General features: G+C 35.8%; 1 protein-coding gene across 13 annotated transcripts in view; it reads right to left on the minus strand.

Moving 5' to 3' along the window:
- LRRFIP2 (LRR binding FLII interacting protein 2) overlaps window positions 1-24,606 on the minus strand; it is a 114,745-nt gene that overhangs the window by 27,405 nt on the left and 62,734 nt on the right. For 8 of the 13 annotated variants that reach the window (XM_087430702.1, XM_004419494.3, XM_087430709.1 and 5 more), the window contains 4 exons: window positions 17,264-17,308; window positions 15,765-15,881; window positions 12,855-12,926; window positions 6,954-7,124 (listed from right to left, as the gene is read on the minus strand). In XM_087430702.1, the coding sequence (XP_087286828.1) occupies window positions 6,954-7,124; window positions 12,855-12,926; window positions 15,765-15,881; window positions 17,264-17,308 (405 nt within the window). The remainder of the gene's footprint in view (window positions 1-6,953; window positions 7,125-12,854; window positions 12,927-15,764; window positions 15,882-17,263; window positions 17,309-24,606) is intronic. The other 5 variants (XM_004419495.3, XM_087430710.1, XM_087430708.1 and 2 more) reach the window with 1 other exon arrangement.

The following is a 24,606-nucleotide window of genomic DNA, read 5'->3' on the forward strand; positions in this document are numbered from 1 at the left end:
AATATATTAAACAACAACAAAACAAAAAGAGCAACTCAAATCAATGAGAAAAGGTAGACTTTTAAATTAGTGATGGTGGGAAAACTGGATATCCATAGGGAAAAAGAAAACTGGAACCATACCTCACACGACACACCAGGACAAATTCCAAATAGATCAAAAGTGTACAGAAAGAAAAGAGAAGGAGGGAGGAAGGGAGGGAGGGAGGAAAGGAGGGAGGAAGGAAGGGTACAGTTACTAGAGAAAAGATGAGTGAATTTCTATAACCAAAGAGTGGGGAAAATATCACTAAAAAATGACTCAAAAATCCACAAGCAAGAAGGGGAAAGGGGTATTAAATTAGACTATATAAAAATAAAAACTTTTGAATGGCAAACGACACGATAAGCAAATTGAAAAGACAAATGACACACTGCCAAAAACAAAAATTTTACAACTTATATCAGAGATGCAATGTTATCATCTCTCCATATAGAGAGCCTCTAAAATTAGAAAGAAAGAAAGAAAGAAAAAAAAAACACTACTATATAGAAAAATAGGCTAAAGAAATGGACAGTTCACAGAAAAGGAAACAGAAATCGCTCTAAATATGAAAAGATGCTCACACTAAGAGAAATGTCAAGTAAAACTGTATTTCTCACCAAAACACTAGTAAAAGTCCAAAAACTTGACAGCATATCTAGGGGAAAGTACTATGGGCAAGGAAATAGGCCCTCTCATACTTTTGGAGGGAATGTAAAATGGTGTAATAATTCAGCAGTTTCTAGAGAATTACCACACCTTTCAACCCAGCAAACCCACCTTTATGACTCCCATAAGATTGGCAGAAATACAAAAAGACCCATGCAGTACACTATTTTTTAACAGCAAGACTGCAAACAACTCGAATGTCCATTAACAGGGAACTGGTGGAATAAACTATAGTATAACCACACAACAGAATAACTATACAGTGATAAAAAAGAATAAGGAAGATCTCTATATACTACAGTCATAAGGTGATAAAATAAAGGTACAGAACAGTATTTATAGTATGCTATCATTTCTAAGAAAGGAGGCATGCAAATATACATATTTGTGTATATATATATATATAAATTTTTCTGAATGGCAAAATTTATACATCTTCTTAGATTTTAAAAAATGGAAAGATAAAGCATTTAATTTAAAAATTCCCATAAGGAAGGAGGGAATAGGGATGAATAGACAGAGATAGATGACTGACTTCTCTGAATATATTTTCTTTGCTGATTTGACTTCAGATCTATGTAAATATTTTACATAATTGAAAAAATTAAATTTAAAAAGCAATTCCTGGTAGAAGCAAACCAACAGATGAGTGGATAAACAAAATGTGTTACATACATACAGTGGAATATTATTCAGGACTGGAAATCCTGTCACATGCTACAACATGGATGAATCTTGAGAGCATTACTGGAAGTGAAATAAGCCCATCACAAAAAGACAAATATTATATGATTCCGCTTATATGAGGTACCTAGAGTAGTCAAACTCATAGAGACAGAAAGTAGACTGGTGGCTGCCAGGAGCTGGGGGAGGAGGAAATGGGGAGTTGTTTAACGGGTGGAGTTTCAGTTTTGCAAGATGAAAAAGTTCTGGAGATGTGTTGCACAACAATGTGAATATACTTAATATTACCGAACTGTACACTTTAAAATGGTTAAAAAGGTAAATTTTATTATGTTTCTTACCACAATGAAAGGTAAAAATAATTTAAAAATAAAAATTTAAAAAGCAATTCATAAAAATTAAAAATAAAATGCAGTCAACCTAACTATATATCCAGTTAGTAGCATAAGCACAGAGAGAGAAACTATTTCAAGTAATTTTTAAAAACAATGGTTGAACTATACATAGCCTAGCAGCAAAAAAACCACCAAAGAGAACAAAAAACTTTTAACTATTTTCAGTAATTATATTGTTGGTGGTAATGTTGGCATTGCTATTCTGGGTAATGTTGGATAAAGCAATGAGAACAGAATATAACATAATTACTATCCTCCCCAGTGACTTTGAGCACTGGGAATGGTAGTGTGGGAAAAAGGAGATATATATGTGTAAGACAGAAGAGGTTAAGTAAAAACCCTAGAGTCCTGAATATGAACTAGAACTATCAGCATAAACTCATAATATATTTTGACTTTAAAAACAAAAAAAAACCCTACATACATATTGCCCTGATATATCCACTAAAAAGGCCTATAAACAGTGACCAACTTGGTAGCAAGAGCACCCCGACACCTACACTGCTCCACTAAAAGAGAAGCAGGGCTCCTTGGACAAATAGCTGACTCCTGGTCTGGAGGAGGAAATTACCAAATGAGTGGAGAACACCTTGTGCTAGACAGCAAAGAAGCTATCAAAAACAATTAGACTCATGTCAAAATTACTTGGGAGTCAATGTGAAGAGGGTTGCATTAGTTAAAGGTGGGACAATTTGGGGCTGGCCCCGTGGCTTAGCAGTTAAGTGCGCGCGCTCCGCTACTGACGGCCTGGGTTTGGGTCCCGGGCGCGCACCAACGCACCGCTTCTCCGGCCATGCTGAGGCCGTGTCCCACAGACAGCAACTAGAAGGATGTGCAACTATGACATACAACTATCTACTGGGGCTTCGGGGAAAAAAAGGAGGAGGATTGGCAATAGATGTTAGCTCAGAGCCGGTCTTCCTCAGCAAAAAGAGGAGGATTAGCATGGATGTTAGCTCAAGGCTGATCTTCCTCACAAAAAAAAAAGGTGGGACAATTTGAAAATCAGTAAGAATAAAAGCTATGTGGATTGAAATCATCAAATCCTTTAATTCTTAACTTTATAATATTTTTCTAAAAAACCAAATAACTGGTCACTATCAGAGGATGCTAAACAACCATTTTTTATTTTGAAAACTCATAAATAAAAGAATCAAGGCTTTATCTTGCCTTTCCCACGTAAACTGTCTCATCTGACTAATAACAGATGAGGGGAAATTTCTCTTTAAAGATAGACTTACGTTATTTAGTAAAGCAAAGGAAAGCGAAATGACAGCCCAGTGAATGGCAGAAAATATCTGCAAATCATGTATCTGATAAGGGACTTGTATCTAGAATATATAAACTCTTACGACTCAATACTAAAAAGACAATCCAATTTAAAAATGGGCAAGAGATCTGAAAAAACATTTCTCCAGGAAGATATACAGTCATTAACTACATGAAAACATAGTTGAAATCATTAGTCATCAGGGAAATGCAAATCAAAACTACATCTGCAAGGATAGCTGGAAAACACAAGTGTTGGTGAGGATGTAGAGAAATCAGAAGTCACATACACTGTTGGTAGAAATGCAAAATGGTGCAGCCGCTTTGGCATAGTCTGGCATTACTTAAATGGTTAAACATAGAGGTGTCATATAACCCAGCAATTCCACTCCTAGGTATATACTTAATAGAAAGGATATCATATTTCCACACAGAAACTTGTACACAATGTTTATAGCAGCATGATTTGTCATAGACAAAAAGTGGGGAAAAAAACAAATGTCCATCAACACACACAAATGGATAAACAAAATGTGGTATACCCATATAATGGAATATTATTAGGCCACAAAAAGGAATGAAGTACTCATGCATGCTACAACATGGATGAACCTTGAAAATATTAAGCCAAGTGAAAGAAGTCAATCACAAAAGAGCACATATTATATGGTTCCATTGATATAAAAGTCTGGAATAGGGAAATCTACAGAGACAGAAAGTAGATAGTGGTTACTTAGGGCTAAGGGGTGGTGGGAGACAGGGAGATGATAGCTCAATCGTCTAGATGATTAGCTAGGTATACAGTTTCTTTTTGACGTGATGAAAATATTCTAAAACTGTGATGATGGTTGCACATATCTGTGAATATATAAAAAAGCCAATGAATTGTACACTTTAAATGGATGAATTGTATGATATGTGAATTACATCTCAATAAAGCTGTTTAAAAATAATTAAATAAAATAAAGCAGTAATGATAAAATTAGAATATCCCATTTTGCAACCCCTAATCAGCTAACAGATGTAAGTATCTGGCTATAGCATCACAAAGAAAGACAGCCATACATCCGGGCCTCTTGAAGGAAGATAACCTATGAAGCAGACTTGCTAAAATACTAAACTATATTTGATTAAGCCTGTAAACCTAACTACCTAATTCATAGAAAATACAGAAGAAAAAGGAACATGTTAAAGACACCATGGGAATGAAACAGCAAAACTCCTAAGACTGACGGAAACTGTTAAGACAAACAATCCGGTTTCTTCAACACATAAACCACAAGGGAGAAAAAATGAGATCAAAGGAAACCTATAAATAAAGAGACTTAAAAGACATGACAACTAATTTCAATGTGTGGAACTTATCTGGATCCTCACTTTTTTTTAAGTGTAAAAAGGAAAAATCGTTTATATGACATTTGAGACAACTGAAATTTTAACGATTGGATAGATAGTATAAAGGAATTATTTTTAATTTTTCAGATGTGAAATGGTCTTGTGGTTAAGTTTAAAAAGGAGAGAGAGTGAGAGTCCATATCATTTAGAGAGCCATACCTAAATTCATACTAAAATATGGGATACTTAGGACTTGCTTCAAATAACAGGAGTGGAGGAAATGGACAGGGCAAAATTGGCCATGTATTGATGGTTGCTGGGAGCAGGTGACGGGTTAAGAGGGTTCATCATACTCCTCTATTTTTCTGTATGTTTAAAATCTGTAATAAAACATTTTTTTAAATCTCAGATAAGCTAAAAAAAGGAAAAGAATTCCCTACAAAAATGAATAGCTATTAAGAAAAGAATAGTATATTTGAGACATTCCTAATCAGGAATTCTGTCCATAAAGTAGGTATAAAAACAATGTTTAAGATGCAGTTATTATAATCCCAGCAGGAAGCACTAAAGACATTTTGAAAAATCGTATTAATATTGTTGTTGCTGTAACTGAATGGTCCCTTCTTCTACCCTCACTGTCTGCTGCTATAATGAAACATACCAGAGTGCCTGACCTTTTTGTGTCTCTGAACATGAACATTCTACTGCGTGAGGCAACATCTGTTTAGAAGAGAGCTCAGGGTGAAGATATGTTAGAGAGAGACACTATCACCAAGTCTTCTACCTGGAGCCCACTTCTAGGGTATTAAAAAAGCTTAAAGATTTTTCAAATTTGAAAAGCACAGATTGTTCTAAGAACAAATTAAAAAAACACAACTCTGTGTACACTGAGACATCTCTGTATCTTAGAAAATGACAGAAGGGAAAAACGAAGTTTGTTAAAATAGATAATCATGGGGTTTCTTTCTTAATTTTAAAAATACTCAAAGACATTTGAGAAGACAGAAAGATAAGAACTCATTTTAGTACTGGCCATTAAAATACTTAGCATGAGATTTCCTTCTAATCTGCTAGAAGCAGCGAGCCAGAAATAGATATGAAAAACGCATGGGAAGGCAAGAAAGGGGTCCAAGGACTCTAGCTAAAATTCGATGGCTCAGACTCTCTAGCATTGGCCCATGAGATACAGGAAGAATCAAAGAGGAAACCACCTATTGCCACCAAATCATACTCTTCAATGGGCCACTGTTACCCAATACGAAAATACCCAGAAGACTCTTCTTCACCTATCTAGACAGAAGTCTTCTTATCCTTTTTCTTTTAATAGACTTTATTTTTTAGAGCAGTTTTAGGTTCACAGCAAAATTGAACAGAAAGTACAAAGTTCCCTTATAACCCCTGCCCTACACACGAACAGCCTTCCCCAATATCAACATCCCATTTGTAACAAGCAATGAATCTACACTGACACGTCATTATCACCCTAAGTTATAGTTTACATTAAGGTTCACTCTCGGTGTTGTAGATTCTACGGATTTTAACAAATGTATAATGTATCCACCATTATATTATCATACAGAATAGTATCACTGCCCTAAAAATCCTCTGTGCTCTGCCTATTCATCCCTCCTTCCCCTAAACCCTTGGCAAACACTTCCTAACACTTTTTAAACATGACCAAAACAGACTGGAATGAGCATTTTCAGTCCTCAAGGAAAGAAATTCCTATAGAGTCTACAGTAATAATGCTGGTCCCTTAGAGGTTATATTAACACCTTCTTTCCCTTTATTATGTACAAATTCAGATTGTTATTGTTTCTAACATTTCACCAATGCACATTTCCTAAATTATTTTCTGGGTTTTTTATTTCTGCAACGTAGTGGCAATTCATTTTTTGGCAATAATATCCATTTGTTCTCTGCTTGGACTGACATCAACATTTTAAGAAGTCCAAATCCAAAAAGTTTTCAAGAGAACCCAATTTGTTTTCTGCCGTTGTCAAAGCGCAACTCTGGACCTTGGGCAGTGGCTTTTATTTTCCATCTGCATGTTTTAACAACATAGCTTACAACACTCTAAAGAAAACATCTGTCGATTTCTGACCCACATCTCCACACTGCTATTTTTAAAAACTGGTTCAAGACTTCTCTCCAATTATTTAGAATACAGGTTCTCTTGAAAAATGAAAAAAAGAAAGAAAAAGTGAACCATCTCATTGAAAGCGTTTGGAGCTTTGTGGAGTTCCAGCCAGTTATAACAGGAAGAAGTAAGTAATCCACTGTAATTGTCTCAATTAAGAGATAGACAATAAAGATAAAACTTGAGTTGTATTCTACTTACAGAAACTGAAGGAGGTCATAAGCTTTTCCTTAAGAACATAAAATAAATTTTATAAAAATTAAAAAAGGAAAATATTTCAGGATAGATCTTATGATCTATCAATTTCCTTGGACCAATCAGTTTTGACAAAAACATCTTTCCCAGGTATGCTGCATTCTTCTATCAACCCCAGCATTTTTTAAATGGCAGGTTTTATTTTCTGACCCAAGAGAAAGGTGTGATACAAGATGAGCAATTACCTTTGATTTTTCTTCGTTTTCTCTATAAAATTCAGCCATCTGTTCCTCCTGTTCTTCAATAACATCCTTGAGGGTGTCGACCTGGTAGATCAAATTGTTCTTCTCATTGTCTAACTGTGCATTGGAAACCATGGCTTTCTTGTATTTTTCTTCCACTTCAGACAAAGACTCCTAAATGAAAGTCAAAGTCATCAGCCTAATATCTAAAATATGTTTACTGCCTATATGCAATATAACAGGAAACTATAGCACTGGCACAAACACATGAAGATGCATTTTTGCAAAATACAAGCAGTAGGTGAACTCCTTGTTAAGTAACATGCACATAAAGCAGGAGGACAATAATAAGCCAACAATGCCATTATAAGAAATTTATGTGCTCTCTGCTATCCAAGAAAACAAACCAAGCAGCAATGTAGCCTCTGAAAGATGAAAAGGTGTGCAGACAATGTATATTTGTAAGAAACGTAAAGTGAAGAACCACCAACGTTTTCAGAAATGGTACTCCTGTAGTTTTTAACAAGCTGTTTGGCCTTTAGAATTCAATGACACAACAGAAAACAGCATCTTTTTACACAAGTAAACTTTATACTTATTTGAATTTTGCTACTTCCTGGACATTGTTTTCAATACTTTCCTGTTCTGCATAATACTGCTAATGTAAATATGTAAACATTTATTTCAAGCAATTATTCAAATTTTAGTCATTTTTAAATAAGTAAGGAATGCAAAAGTGACTACTTAAAAAAGAGCTACCACAAAATGCCTGAAATTTTATGTACTTCAAAGTTTTCTGCCTAAAATAGATTACAAGTCTGTTTTTAAAAAACTGTATCTAACTTGGTAGATTACTACTACCTATTAAGTTTTTTTTCTTTTGGTGAGGAAGATTGGCCCTGAGCTAACCTCTGTGCTAATCCTCCTCTACTTTGTATGTGGGATGCCGCCACAGCATGGCTTGATGAGCGGTGTGTAGGTCCGCGCCCGGGATCCAAACCCGCAAACCCTGGGCCACCGAAGTGGAGTGCATGAACTTAACCACTATGCCACTGGGCAGCCCCCCTAGTAACTTTTTTTTTAAGGCTAAAAAGAAGAAATATTTCACAAAGAAAAAGTCATCACTTCTGGAAATAAATTCAAAAAATACTAATGCAAATGTTTACCAAACCAAGATCAATGATACAGAGGAGAGTCCAGAACTCTTACATTTATGATCAATTGATTTCTGACAAGGGTGCCCAGACAAGTCAATAGGAAAAGAATAGCTTTTTCAACAAATGGTGCTGGGACAACTGGATATCTACATGCAAAAGAATCAAGTTGGACTCCTATTGCACACCTTACACAAAAATTAACTCAAAATGGATCAGAGACCTAAATGTAAGACCTAAAACTATAAAACTCTTCAAAGAAAACATAGCAGTAAATCTTCATGACCTTGGAGTAGGCAATGGTTTCTTAGATACAACAGCAAAAACAGTATCAACGAAAAAGAAATAGACTTCATCAAAATTTAAAACTTTCGTGCTACAAACAATACCATCAAGAAAGTGAAAAGACAACCCATAGAATGGGAGAAAATATTTATATATCTTATATCTGATAAGGGACTTATATCCAGAATATATAAAGAACTCTTACAACTCAATAATAAAAAGACACATAATTGAATTTAAAAATGGGCAAGGATTTGGGCCAGCCCAGTGGCACAGTGGTTAAGTTTTTGGCACCCTCCGCTTCGGCAGCCTGGGGTTCGCAGGTTCGGAACCTGGGCCCGGACCTACACCACTCATCAAGCCATGCTGTGGTGACACCCCATATACAAAATAGAGGAAGATGGGCACAGATGTTAGCTCAGGGCGAATCTTCCTCAAGCAAAAAGAAGACTGGCAACAGGTGTTAGCTCAGGGCCAATATTCCTGACCAAAAAAAAGGGGAGGGGGGGCAAAGATTTGAATAGACATTTCTCCAAAGAAGATATACTAATGGCCAAAAAGTACATGAAAACATGCTCAACATCATCAGTAATTAGGGAAATACACACTGAAACCACAATGAGATACCACTTCACACCCACTAGGATGCTATAATTTATAACCAAAAAACCAGAAATAAGATAAGGGTGGTGAGGATGTGGAAAAACTAGAACCCTCATACATTGCTGGTGAGAATGTAAAATAGTGCAGCTGCTTTGGAAACAGTCTGGCAATTCCTCAAAATGTTAAACACAGAGTTACCATATGATCCAGCAATTCTATTCCCAGGTATCTACCCAAGAGAAATGAAAAGATATGCCTATACAAAAATTTGTACACAAATGCTCACAGGAGCAATATTCATAATAGCCAAAAACTGGAAACAACCCAAATGTCCATCAGCTGACAAATGGATAAACAAAATGTGGTAAATCCACACACTGAAATATTACCAAGCCATAAAATAAATATATATATATATATATATACATAGACACATGTTACAACCTGGATGAATCTTGAAAACATTATGCTAAATGAAAAAGTCAATCACAAAAGACAACATATTGAATGATTCCAATTATATGAAATGTCCAGAATAGGCAAATCCGCAGAGACAGAAAGTAAATTAGTGGTTACCCAGTGCTGGGTATGGGAGTGGGAGAGGAGGAGTGGAGACTGACTGATAATTAGTATGGGGTTTCTTTTCGGGGTAATGAAAATGTTCTAAATTTGGGTTGTGGTGATGGTTATCCAACTCTGTGACTATGCTAAAAACTACTGAATTGTGTACACTTTAAATGAGTAAATTTTATGGTATGTGAATTATCTCTCAATAAAGATACACACATACACATATATATATACACAAACACATACACTTAATACTTCAAAAATCAAGATTTATTAATAGGCAGCATTTATACGAGGATTGGGAACAAATACAACCCAAATAAAGAGTATAAGCAAAGTCAATTGTATAATAGTTTAAATATAGTAGGTATCTTAATATAATGCTGAATTTAGAACGATTCTGATCCATCTCAGAGGCTAATAGCATAAAAAAGTCCTCCTCACAACTCAGTCCCATATAAAATGGGACATAAGTGCATGAACACCAGAATCTAAGACACTTCAAGCAGTAGATGCAAGGACATGATACATAACACAATCAATTGGACATAAAATTTACAGAACATACTCTTCCTTTAAATAATAGACCATGTACTCTTCCTTTAAATAACAGACCACAGAAGGCCATTTTAAATATAAGTGTCAAGACAGTTGTAATGATTTCAATCTAGCTTACATAGTAATACCCACTAGGAATTAGTTTTACTGAAATGTGTTTAAGGCAGTGATTGTCAAAGTGTAGGTTCTGGACTAGCAGCAACAGCATCACAAACAGCAAAAATGCAAATTTTCAATCCCATCCCAGACCTACTGAATAAGAAAATCTTGGAGTAGAGTCTAGCAACCTGTGTTTTGACAAGACTCAGGTGATTCTGGATGGAAGGCAGAATGGGGAAAAGCACCCCAAAGGCAAACATACTTAATCAAGAATAATGTCATAAGCAATGACCCAGCGTCCTTTTTTAACAGGATATGATGCATCACACCACCATGCTTGATCACCAATCAGATAATTTTTTTAATGATTTTTTTTCCACTTAAAAGAGTTATTTCAAAGATAAATACAACCCGAAGTCAAGTTCAATTATACACTGACCATGAATTAAGAAAAAGGACCTTATCTATTCAAAGTCTCAAACAGGGCCAGCCCCCGTGGCTTAGCGGTTAAGTGCGCACGCTCCACTACTGGTGGCCTGGGTTCAAATCCCGGGCACGTACCGACGCACCACTTCTCCAGCCATGCTGAGGCCACGTCCCACATACAACAACTAGAAGGATGTGCAACTATGACATACAACTATCTACTGGGGCTTTGGGGGTAAAAAAAAAGGAGGAGGATTGGCAATAGATGTTAGCTCAGAGCCGGTCTTCCTCAGCAATAAGAGGAGGATTAGCACGGATGTTAGCTCAGGGCTGATCTTCCCCACAAAAAACAAAAAATCAAAAAAAAAACCAAAGTCTCAAATAAATTTAATCTGTTCTTTTTGTATCCTTCAAAGAAAGCAATAAATGATAGATCCAAAAGATAAGAAAAAAATGTTTTATTTTTTTATTTATCTATTTTGGTGAGGAAAATTAGCCCTGAGCTAAAATCTGTGCCCATCTTCCTCTACTTTTTATATGTAGGACGCCTGCCACAGCATGGCTTCATAAGCTGTGCGTAGCTCCACATCCGGGATCTGAACCTGCGAACGCCAGGCCACTGAAGCAGTGCACGTGAACTTAACCACTACACCACAGGGCTGGCTCCATGAAAAAAAAAGTTTTAAATAAAATAAAAAGCAAGTAAGAATGCCTCTGAATCACTTGCTTGCTGTCCTGATATATTATGTTACATAGGAAACTTTAATATAAGTGTATTTATTTAATGTATCGGATTTATTCCTTTGATTCAAGATATTTCCAAAAGTCTTATCTCTAAAACCTCAAAGTGGGGGTTAAATCCTGAAGATTAAAGCAGTCAGACTAAATGAGCACATCAGCATACTAACTCTGTAATTCTCCTGATGTGTACTGACAACCTCACATATCAGCCATACCAGCAGCTTGCAGCCTTCCCTCACGGGCACTCTCCACAGGACTTCCCACCTTTCTGGTCCTGAGCCTTAACTTAAGTTCCTTACGGATAGCAATCACCTGCATGAAGGTTTTGGCTGGTAGCTGGGCTACTTCATGCCAGGGAGGCTAATGAAAGCCTTGCCCATTAGGTCCACATCTTGTCCTTTGGGCATATCCTGAGTCACCTTTCTGACTGCCTTGTTTACACTTTTTAGAGGCCTGATGTGTATGTCTGCTTCAAAGAGGGACATGCATGTATTCAGAGAAACCTCTAGTTTCCTCAGATTGGGCTTGAACTTCATAATAAAACACAGGGAAGAGCATGATAACCAAGTAACATTTACAACAAAAATATCTGCCTCACCCAACACTTATAATGAAAACTGGCAGCTGTCCTTGCTCAAAAAAGATAAGGCCCGGGGCTGGCCCGGTGGCGCAAGTGGTTAAGTGCGCGTGCTCTGCTGCGGCGCCCCGGGGTTCGCCGGTTCGGATCCTGGGCGCGCACCAACGCACCGCTTGTCTTGCAATGCTGTGGCAGGCGTCCCATATAAAGTGGAGGAGCCAGTCTTCCTCAGCAAAAAGAAGAGGATTGGCAGATGTTAGCTTAGGGCCGATCTTCCTCACAAAAAAAAAAAAAAAAGATAAGGCCCATTTAAATTTACCTCCAAATTCTTTAAGGCACTGAATCCATGTAATCCTTTTCGACCTACAGGTAAAAAAGATCGAAACAAAAAGAAAATACAGGCCTCATGCTTTAGGGTCCTTCCTTCAGAGGGAATACTTATAATAATGCTCTCTTGGATGCTTCTTCTGCCTGCCTTTAATATTGACAGAATTTGGTGACAGAAATAGGCAATACTCTCTCCTTTAGCTTAGAAGAACTTTAAGGGCTAATTCTCAAAAAAAATAGTATTCTTAGAATACTTTGTAGGTGTTTGCCCAATTCAATTTTGTATGGCTAAGATACAAGGGACATGCAAGTATTTCACAAGGTTTAAAAACTGTGAAGTATAATATCTTTTACTGAATATTCCAAAAATTATACTAAACATTTAAACATAAGCAGAGATTCAAAGTTCACCTTTCCTATGCATTGCAGGTTAAGCACATGCTTGAAAGACAAACACTGTTAGTAAAGCTACGTGCAGTGGGGTTAACAGACCTCATGAAACCACCATTACCAACACTTCTGCGTACAGAGAGCATGCTTGGGCTGCAGAATACGCCCTGATACCTTTAGTTCTTTAAGCCCCTGCATGTATCTCCCTTCTACATCCTGTATCTGGTCCTTAAGGTCATAGATATCCTGCAGGACATAGGAATGAACCATTGCATAAAACCATGCACAAATACATCTTAAATCAGAGGATTCAGATGAAAATGTGAATTACTTTTGTACATTCCAGACTAAAAGCAGAAAAATCAAAGTACACAAACATAACTGCCACTCCAAACCACTGAAAGGAGCAACAAGGTCAGGTGATAGTGGGCTGGGGAAGGTCTGGAGCAATCAATCTAAAGTGTTAAGTATTTTCTTGGCATTAACTCCTGTTGAAAGAGCATTAGCAAATAGGGGTGGGAATGTACATGGAAAAAAGCTATATAAATTACAACATTTTTTAATATAACATTTTAAAAATTTTATAAATCATTTAAATAATTTTTAGTATAATGCTTCACCTAGAACTAGTAAAACACGTAGTAAATTATAAGCAGCAAATTTTACTGACTCATGCAGAAGTTTTAAAAAATGTAATAAATGGATATGAACAAAGTTGTCTTCCAATGACTTAGTTACTGACCACAATTAATTTCGGAAAAAGAAAGTAAAGGGAAGGAAGTTAAACACAAACATTTTAAACCCAGAGTCAAATGAAAGAGTCTGAGGACAACATTTAAATGATGAAAAAAGCATTTGCTCCAAATGTTACCATAATCCTTATAAGAAGAAAAATGAAGCAGGTCAAATTTTAAATGGAAAATATTGTTTCCCTTGTACCTGACCCTGCTACATAAAATCTATTCTGGATGCTTGATTTAGGTGGGAAATAACTGCCACAGGGCCCTAAACACAATTCTGCAACTACAGGCAGGATCAATTATCAAAGGCCAATTATATAGTTTCTGTATTACACTTCCCCTGCCCCCTTCATTCCCTCCTTGGTAGGTTTATCTGTCTTTTACTCATTGATTCATTCAATATTTATCGAGGACCTATTAGGAGTCAGGTGCTATGATACAAAAAGTTCATTTCCTTCAAGAAGTCATTCTCTCAAAAAAGAAGTAAAAGTACACAGCAAGCACAAGCTAAGTCTGAGGCTGCAAGGCCTTGTCCTCCTGTCTTTTGTCCCACTAGAAAATAGCACCTAAAGGCAAGAGTTTATCTATTCAACTTTGCATCCCCAGCACTTATGCCTGGTACTTACTAAGAGCTCAATAAATACTGACATCTTTAAAGTTATAGCCACGTTGACCTGGGTCAGCTCTCTCCTTCTCTATTGCCACTGCCACTGTTCCAAACCTCTCCACCCTCTCCTAATCCGCAGTTCACTTTTAAAAGTTGCCCATTTCACAAGCCAGACTCCTGCTCCTACCCTGCCTACAATCCTCCTCAGTCCTTACCCGTCTCCACCTCCTCTATTGTGTCAGTCGGAGGCGACCTCCAAATTAAGCCACCCCATCCATCTGAGCCCTGGACATTTCTCTCACCCACTCAGGCACTCTGCTCTGTCAGTTACCGCTCTCTCATTCTTCAAACTTCATCTCTCTCTCTACTGGCTCCATCCAACCAATGAAAATAATAATCAATCTCACCTTTAAAAGAAAACAAAAAACTTCTCTTAACCTTCTATCTCTCTTCACTATTGACCAACCAACTCCTACCCTCCAGTATCCTCTTCAAAGCAAGTTTCTGACATTTTTCTCCCATCATAGTTTTGACTTGCTCATCTCATCCCCATTGTTCAACCACAGGGTCACTGTTCTCCTTACCTCCAGTGCTTCCTCCAATCTGTGGTCAACCTTTAAGAATGCAAATCAGATAGTATCGCTTCCCTGTTTAATATTCCAACGTTGTTAGGGTAAACTGAATTCCTTTTAGGCTGCCAACAAGATGCTTTGTGATATGGCTTCTCTAGCCTTCTCTCTCATCCACCGCTACTCCTCAGTTCTCATCCTACCCTCTGGCAACTTTGCTATACAGATAACCCATGGTTCTTCGAATTTCTCTCTCTGAGAAAGCCTTCCTCCTTCAACTTTGCCTGTTTGATTTTTATTCTTCCTTCACACCTTAGCTCAGTTTGTCTCCTCTGAAAAGCCTTTTGTTATCTCTTCTCCTAGTCCAATTTAGATGATGCTTCTCTGAATTCCCTTAACAGCCCTATTCTTGCTACTGCCATAGTATCACACCACCTGGTTTTACTGGTTTGTATCAGTTTGTCTTCCTATGAAACAGTGAACTCCTAAAGTCCAAAGTGTTTTACTGCCCAAATCTCTGGGGCCAAGTACTCAATAAATGTTGAATGAAAGCAGTTTTTATTACTACCCTTCCCCATTCTTCACAAATAGCAGGTTCAGCAAACAGATATTCAAATACATTTTGAAAGTCCCCATCTTTCAAATAAAAGGGTGAGTAAGAATGAAGACTCAACTAATAGGTTAAATGAGCTTTTCATTACTCAGGTATTTCTGTTATCTCAAATATTATTACACTTGTCTTATCATGAAAAATTGAAAGATAACTGTATTCAAGCAGCCAAGTAATACCATAGTGGCTCAAAAGACTAATAATTCCCAGAGTCTGGTTTCTTGTACATCCACATATTTTCCATTTAAAATATGGCCCATTATTTCTGAAAGAGTTACTTTTACATACATTAAAAAGTTTTTTTGGCATTTGTAAATTAGCAGAACTCATTCCAATATTATTAAATGTTCAGGAAAGAGAACAGAAAAAAGAATTAACTAATCTCTTTCCTTTCAGACCTGAGTCACATTCCTGAACTGCATTAACAATTTTTTTAAAGAACTCAAACTCCTTTTTTCTACTAAGTCACATTAAATGTTAAATAGTTCCAGTATAACAGTATACTACAAAGAAGCCAAAAAATTGTTTTCAAAAAGCAAACCAAAAACTGCTGTTTACCCGTAATTCACTTAATGACGCGTCTGGATCTATTAAACTGCTGGTGTCCCCGCTTCCTCTTCGGGATGAGTTTCCACTTAAAGGGGTCGTTGCCGAGACAGAATTTCGAGATGAAGGCTATAGAAAAAGAAATATGACACTTTTAAGTCTTGTTTCTTTACAAATATGTTTGCTGTGAAAACTAAAAATGGAGCAGGGTGATAGGGGGAGATCTAATACAGTGTGGACAAGAACTAGCCAAGTGCAACCTAGAGACAATTTAGATTGGCTTTGGGGAAGGGGTGTCCAGAGAAGGGCCCAGGCATACTAAGCTTAACTTCGCTCACTCAAACACTTTACTGGAATCTAGAATTCATAACTAAGAAGGAAACGGTTTGTGTGAGAGTTTTTTGTTTTCTAAGTTTATCTTTGCTATACTGTAAACAATACTGGGATGAGTAAATCAGATTAATTTAAAACAGTTTTAGAACTTTATATTTGGTATGCTAATTAGCAGTCTATTAGTTCCTATTTAGATCCTGAAGCTGCTTCTTTAGAATCTTTTCTAACACTTTGTTGATAATGGAGATACTATTTGCAGTTGGTGCAGCAACAACACCGTGTATCACTATAAATTTACACTGTTCTTTCCACAACTAGTTTAAATGTGAGATCATGATATTGGATTAATAAATCGCATAGATCTGTGCTGTCCAATATAGTAGCCACTAGCCACATGTAGCTATTGAGCACTTGAATTGTGGTTAGTCCAAACAGAGATTTTTTTAAGTAAAATACACACCAGATTTCGAAGGCTTAGTGCAGAAAAAAGAATGTAAAGTATCTCATTAATAAATTTTAATATTGATTATGCTGAAATATTTTGGACATTTGGGTTAAATAAAATATATTATTTAAATTAATTTTATCTGTTTCTTTTTACTGCTTTAATGTGGCTACTAGAAAATTTAAACTTACATATGTGGTTTGTACTATATTTCTATTAGACAGAACTGGTATGTCTCTTTTGAGTACAGTATAAAATTAATCCTGGTAATTTCCCTAAGATGACTTTCTAAAAACACTTGTAGAAGAAAGTCAGAGACTTTTAAACTGAAAGTAACCCCTAGAAAGGAGTTATTTTACTTCAAAAAAATAATTTATCTATGAAGGGAAAAAAAAAACCTCATAGTTTGTCACCATCATTCCTAAAGACACTTCATTTTCAGTGTTTAATGGCTTCTTCTCAAGATTAAATTCTAGAGGGATGAAAATCAAAAAAGCAGCCAAAAGCTTAAGAGGTGACATTCAAGGAAATAAAACGCAATGTCTTTTCTCTTCCCAGTGCTTCACATGATTCAACCTCGGAGGAATTTGGGGGGTCAAGGACAGGAAATAGATGAAGAGAGGAAAAGTGGCTCCATCAGTTCAACTGTAGGAAAATAAAGAATGAAATAGTAGTAGAAAGTAAGTTTAGTTGACTTTGAGAACTGAATTCCCTTAGGAATATATATACTCACCCTTGTGTAATTTTCAGCATACTGTTTGTCAGATTTTTCATCAAACTAGAAAAGAACAGAGATAAAAATCAGGAAAAATGCTAAGCATGTTGATTTTTTTTTAGGGGAAAAAAAGAAGCGGCCTCATTTGACTTCTTCAAGTTCAACCAATGTTTGGAACCTAAAAGTAAACATACTAATAAAACTGGAATAAAGGTTGAGACACATAAGATAAAATGTCAAGAACTTTAATTCTTATCCTAAGGAAGACATAGAGTAAGCAAGAGGTCCTTACACAAAAGTTTCGAACTTTTAGATAGATTTTCTTTTCATGGTATTTGAAACACATTAAAGAAAACTATATATAAACTTAAGTTTTAGCACTGCAAATGTTAATACAAAATAAACTTGTACACATCAAAAGGAAAAGTCTGATAAAACCAAAAGCCAAAAAACTTTATTATCTAAACATTATTAGGACAGAGAACACATAGATAAGACTAGTACACTTAGCCAAAAAAAGTTCAGATTGGACTAATGCATGTTAAATACATCATCAAAAAAATTTTCCCCCACAGCATTAAGGATTCAGTTGTTTGGCTTTTTTTGTCTTTTGTTTTTTTAAGCAATACACGCACATGTATCAAAAAAGGGGAAAAAAAATCAAACAGCACAAAAGGGTATATGAAGTAAGACTCTCTCCCTACCATCCCATATACCTTGACCTCCAATTCTCACTCCAAGGGCAATCAACTCCCAAGTCTTTAAAAAACTCTAACAATAGTGTCCCAAATACATTCTACATCTTCTTTTTCCCCTTACCAAGTTTTGGAGATTAGAAAAAGTACTTCTTTTTTCTTCATAGCATTTATCACTCCCTGACCCCATGATATTTATTAATTATTCATTGTCTGATCTCTCTTTAATGTAAGCTCTGTGTCTGTATTTTTTCTGTATTCCTAACACCAAGAATAGCACCTGGCATATAGAAGGACTCAAAAATTGCTAGATGAATGAATAAATGAATCATACCTCATCTGTACTTACAGACTTACCTCATTTATTTTAACAGCTGCACAGTATCCTATTATCTGGACATACCATAATTGAGTTATCCTATCTTCTGTTGATAAGCCTTAAGGCTGTGTTAGTTAGATAGTGTTTCAAGAAGGTGGGTACCTTAAAGATTTAGTCCAAAACCCTGACTTTATAGCTGAGGAAAGAGAAATTCAGAGGTGAAAGATTTTGCTGAAGGTTGAACAACTACTAAATGTCAGAGCTGGATCCAGATCTCAGTTTTGTGAATTTTAACCCCAGTGTTCATAATATTTCCCTGTATATACTGTCCCAATTACCACTAGGGGGAAAAAAGTCACACAGAGATTTAACTAACTGAAAATATACCCTGACTCCAACTCCCAGACCAACTCTCCCAGATGAATCTAGAGAAGAGATTTGAAAACCTTCCTCAGTTAATTATTATAACACAAAATATCATTATGTCTGGCTCTACTCAGATCAATTCACTCTAACTTCCTCATATTTGAAAGTTTTTCTGTTCTTTTTCATTACCCACATTTATCACGTTCATTTTCTCTCTCAGAAAACACTTTTTAAGTACTTTATCAGTAATATAAATACTATCTTAGACTTTGAACTCTTTTTGCTACTTCTTGCTGTAATACTCTTAAAAAGGAATTGATTTCAGTTCACTTTGATTTTTTTAAACCACATATGAAATGTTTTAAAACAAACAAGCAATGACAGTTTTTAATATTGGCAATTATTGCCATAAAAAGGAATAATCTTCCATCACAACTATACTAGTAAAATACATTGCCTAATATTTAACGTGTTATTCTTCAGAGCGAAAGAAATACTGTATCTGAATAAACTGCCTTATTTTCCTCAGAGTATATTCCAACTCTCTTCTACTAACGAGTTAAAGAAAAAACCAAGTGGCATACAGAAACATTCTTCTAGGTCTATTTGAAATCCTGTCTCATATCCGCCCCTCATAAAAATGATTCCCAAACCCAGCCATTTTTTAATACTCAATTTGGAATAATCTTACATTTCAGAGGCTGCATCGCTGAACTAGTCCATTGCAATGTTGACTGTACTGCTTTCACTATGTTCTGACAGATCCCAATTGTCGCAACCCCAACTGATCATGCGCCAAACCTCAGGGATTGTTAAGGCAGCAAGAAATGCCTAGAGCAGCCATGCCGCAGTCCAGTTATTTTGGCTGCAGTGATTTGGCCAGAGACTCTTCAATTCTCACTTCTCAGACCTGTGCTATATTATGTGCTGTCTTCCATTTAGACAAAAAACTAATTGAAACCTGGTATTCTAAAAGCCCCAGTGCTCTAACCGCCAGGAGGTCTACACAGCTGCAGTACAATGACAAGTTAATGTTCATAAGGATGTCCCAAAGAGTCTGCCAGATCCTGAAAAGGCTTCTAAGTGGAATAAAATGTAATCATGTTTAATACATTAAAGTATAAAACAGGGAAAGATTGGTAAAAGGGTACAAACTTTCAGCTATAAGATGACTAAAGTCTGAGGATCTAATGTAAAACATAGTGACTATAGCTAACAAAACAATTATTGTGTATGAATAACATGGAAAAAAATGAATATGCACTAATACAAAAAATGTTTATAAGATTAGTAAGTGAAAAATCAGAAAACAAAGGCTGTACGTACTATATGGTCACAATTCTGTAAAACAAGCAAATTAAACTGAATAGAAAAGATACTACAAACAAATCAGCAAATTGCTTTAAAAAAAAGGTGGCTAATAAAAATGTAGATTAAAATTTAAAACAAAACAAAACAAAACAAAAAAATGGTAAGCAAAGCCTTTTCTTTTTTCCTAGTAAGGCCTTGCTCATTAATGCTGACTATAGCCTACTATTTTCAAAAAATTTCAAGTAAATATTATGCCATTGTACTCTTAAATAAATAAATAGGTAATTTTCCAATCAAGAAAAGAGTTTCCTTGACAGTTGGAAATTGAAAGTTAGCTAAAAGTTTGTAATATTTCCTTTTATTATTAATGTGCAAAGAAGAGCACATAATGGCAAACTTTATATTCCCATTTGAATGCTAAAAGTTCAAAAGTAACATTTTCTTAAAGAATTTCAAATTATCACTAGCAAACAAAGTCTTAAATACTATAATCTTTCCCATATTTCAGTGATAAATACCTTTGCCTTATTTATGTCCGGGACATCTGAAAATGCTTTACTCTTGACATTATAGATATTTTCTCTTTAAATCTAAACTCCTTAATTATTTGTTGAAATTACTACATGAGCAATATTTCTTAGAATATAAATCCTGTCAAATCTTTGAAACTCTGTCTCTCCTTAAAAGAAAGATTTATTATTCTCTAATTAAGAGGCCCTCTGAACTTCATTTCAGCATATGACTACTTAGTTTGACAGATAATTTTATCTTACTAAATAGGAAAATACATGTGAGTCTTTTTGAATAGAAACAGAGCATTTCAGTTGTGAATACATTTTGATATCGTCATTTGAAAGAGTTGTTTAGAAAAAAAACTTGTATTTTGTTCCAAATTATATTTTTTTCTTAAAAGGATACTGGAGATTTGATATAATTGAGCTATGCATACCTGATGTGTAGCACCTTTCAGCATGCAGCAACTATTTTGTCAATAGTATCAGTAACTCTAATATAATGTGGGATCAGAAGATAAAGGTATTTTATTAAGGTATTTGAAAAAAGTTCTATTTATTTTTAAAGCTATAAAATTATAGTCATTACTAATAAAGGACTTATAGTGTAGTGTGCTTAAGTCATTGATTCTAATCCTTTGTTAACTTCTAATTTATATATGACGATAACGTTATTCAAAAATTCTGTTTGGAAAAAAGCCAAAAAACAGAAGATCTGATTCCCCAACCATGGAAGGGAAGACAACAATAAATTTTAATAATCTCCTAAAGCAAAACTGTCTGAGGATTTCAGTCAGAAATGGTCTAATTATTAACAATCGGTAAAACTGAATTTAGCACATTTACACTCTTTTCCTTTACTCTAGCCTGACCTATGGAACAGAAAGAAAGCAATGCAGGAGACAAGACGACAAGAGGCTAGGGCAACCACCATAAATACTGGATAATGAGTCTGCCCAATCAGAGCCTAGCACCCGTTTTCAGCACCTCCTAACCCAGAAGTTATAAGCTAGCAGACTATATGTATATATTTGATTCACAATGGGGAAGCCAGAAAGTGTCTTTTAAACTTATGAATTCATTGTCAGCATTTTAAAATCAGGATATTTCACATAAAAATGAAGATTTACAGCTTATCTTTTTAAAAAGTGTGTGTGGGGGGAGACAGATCTTACCAACATCAAGTCCACTTTTTATTTGTCTATAGTAAGCTGAATTATAATACATCCTTTAAAAGAAATAATATTAGAGAATAATTTTTGCTCTAGAGAGGGAACGAGCAAATATTTTAGGCTTTGTCAAGAGGCTAAATTAAGGATATTATGCAGGTACTTAGATAACCATTTAAAAATATAAAAATTATTGGCTCACAGGCTATAAAATAACAAGGGGCTGGCCACATTGGCCAACCACTGATCTAGAGAATCTTTTGCTATGTAATAAGGTGTAGAGTATGATGATCTGAACACATATAGGCTGCGTGTGTGTGTGTGTGTGTGTGTGTTTGTATCGAATCATCATGTTATACACCTTACATAGGTACAATTTTTATTTAAAAATACGTAAATAAATCAAAATAACTACCTGAGGGAAAAAAGAGTTATATTTAATTAGCAGAGGCAGGGAAAAGTGTTTTAAAAATTGTCAACCCTTTCACTTCTGTGTAGTTACTAAAATAAATTGCCAAGAAATAAATGTAAGGAGGACACAACACTAATTCAGATATCACAGATTAGAGGCTAATAGAATTCAAAGTTTTTAAGAGAAAAGGTGTACACAATAAATTAAATTTAATTGTTTTTATCTATGAAAAAATAGGTTACTAAGCAAAATAATAAAATGGGCACTATTTCGGGGGAAGACTTGAAAGCCAGTCTTTATGCAGAGAGATTTCTTGAACTGACCCAGGGAAAGATGGGACTGTTACACGGCCAGGTTTGAGAGCCAACAATTTGGAATACTTAAAGACCACACTTAAAATTATCTTTTAGGATTAAAGTTGTTCAGAAATAGCTATGTAAATACAATCAGTGAAGTGCTAAATATAAATAATTATCTCTTCATTCAAAAAACTGTCTAACTTTTTTGTTAAGAAACACTGCCTCTCATCCACTTCAAAGGGCTTGATAATCAGTAGCACGTTGGTGCAGGAGCAAGACAACACTCATGCCAGCATCAGAGAGGAGGTGTCAGAGAGAAAATCAGGCTGTTAGATAAACCACGCAGGTATATCCACTGGATGGGGTTCCTTCATTAAGACAAATGCCTCAAGGCATTTCTACTGGATAATCTTTCCTAAATTCAGCTCCCAATGAAGATGAAAGCAATGGATAAGCACTTCTTCAAAACAATGTCATAATCCAAATGTTTAAAATCTATTCAGATTCTTCCCAGTTACTATAAACTAGTTCTACTTTACTAAGTAGTATATTTTATTTTAGCATATTATTGTTCAACCTTCAAAGTCCACCTAGAACTTTATAGATTTGTGAAAACAAAAAGGGAAGAAAATTTTTAAGACCAATCAGGAATATCTAAATATAGGACAGGTATTAGATGATTTTGCGGAATTATTTTTTATTTCATTAGGTATGATAATGATATAGTGAATATGAAAAAAATCTCAATTAGAGATGCATACTGAACTATCTATTGGCAAATGACATGATGTGTGGGATTTGCTTTAAAATAATTCAGAGGGAAAAAAGAGGGGAAAGGGGAAGAAACAGATGAAACAAAACTGGCAAAATATTGATAATTGTTGGAGCTGCCAATGGGTTCCATGGGGGAAAATTTCCACAGAAAAAAAGTTTTTAAAAAATCAGAAAGTATCAATATATACATTCCAAAACAAAACAAACAACTGTATTTTATGCTAGTGTGTTCAAATAAATATTTCCTAGGCAGTAAGTTAAGTTACTAATTTTAAAATAGCCATTAGTCACAAGCCTGAGACAACACAACCACCCCATGCAATACACTCACACTGGTCAAATCGGGGATACTGACGTCATCCACCTCAGAGACAATGCTCCCCCTACGATTGGAACGACTAAAATAATCGGCAGCAGAAACCTTTCAATCAGAAAAAACAAGATGTTTTAAAAGTTAAGAAAAGAGAGAAGAAAAAGATAAGAACATCAGCATATAGCCGGCAAATTGTGTGCGTGTGAGAGAGAGAGCGAGCGAGAGAGAGAGAGAGAGAGAGAGAAACTATCATGAAATGAAATGAGGAAACTGCTGTAGTTAACCTACCCAAAAAAGTGAAAAATGCAGAGTTTCCTAAATGAAATCACAGCTCCCTAAAATAAGCTTTTATTCACCTTAACTCGAGTTCTATGCTACAGAGATCACTTACCACCTGAGGGCTAGCAAAGTCTCCCATGTTTAAGACATGCATCACCCTCAACAGGACGGTTTCTAGGATAATATCTACCTAAAGCCTCTACTATATTTCACAAAGCTTATAATTCATTATAGCTATCAACTCTGTTAAACGCATATATGCTGAATGCAGAATTATTATTTTTTTCCCCCCAAAGCCCCAGTAGGTAGTTGTACGTCATAGCTGCACATCCTTCTAGTTGCTGTATGTGGGACTCGGCCTCAGCATGGCCGGAGAAGCGGTGCATGGGTGCGCGCTGGGGATCCGAACCCGGGACGCCAGCAGCGAAGCGTGCGCACTTAACCGCTATGCCACGGGGCCGGCCCCTGAATGCAGAATTATTTGCAGGGTATTTACTGTACCTTTTCTCCAATTTCCACAGTTCCCTCTTTTTCATATTCCTAAAACCAGGAACCATGTAGAAGAAAAGAATGAAAGAACTACACTAGCCTCTTTCTGGTTTCCCAAACACACACAGTCTTTTCCCACCTTAGACTTTGGAACTGGCCTAGAAAGCTCTTTGACAGGCTCTTCAAGCAGCTAGCTCCTCACATTTCAAGTCTCAGCTCAAAGGTCACTTCCCTCTGAGAAGCTTTCTCTGACCACCCCATCCAAAGCGACACACACACACACACACACATACACACACACAATGTTCCTGCTTTTTCTCTTCACAGTCCCTAGGGTTACTTTCTTTTTTTCCTTTACTAGTTTATTTTCTATTTCTTTCACTAGGACATAAGATCCATGAAGTCAAAAATCTGGTGTGTTTA

Source organism: Ceratotherium simum, chromosome 5 (genome assembly GCF_057802395.1).
Source record: "Ceratotherium simum simum isolate JZ-2026a chromosome 5, ASM5780239v1, whole genome shotgun sequence".
Classification (NCBI taxonomy): Eukaryota; Metazoa; Chordata; class Mammalia; order Perissodactyla; family Rhinocerotidae; genus Ceratotherium; species Ceratotherium simum.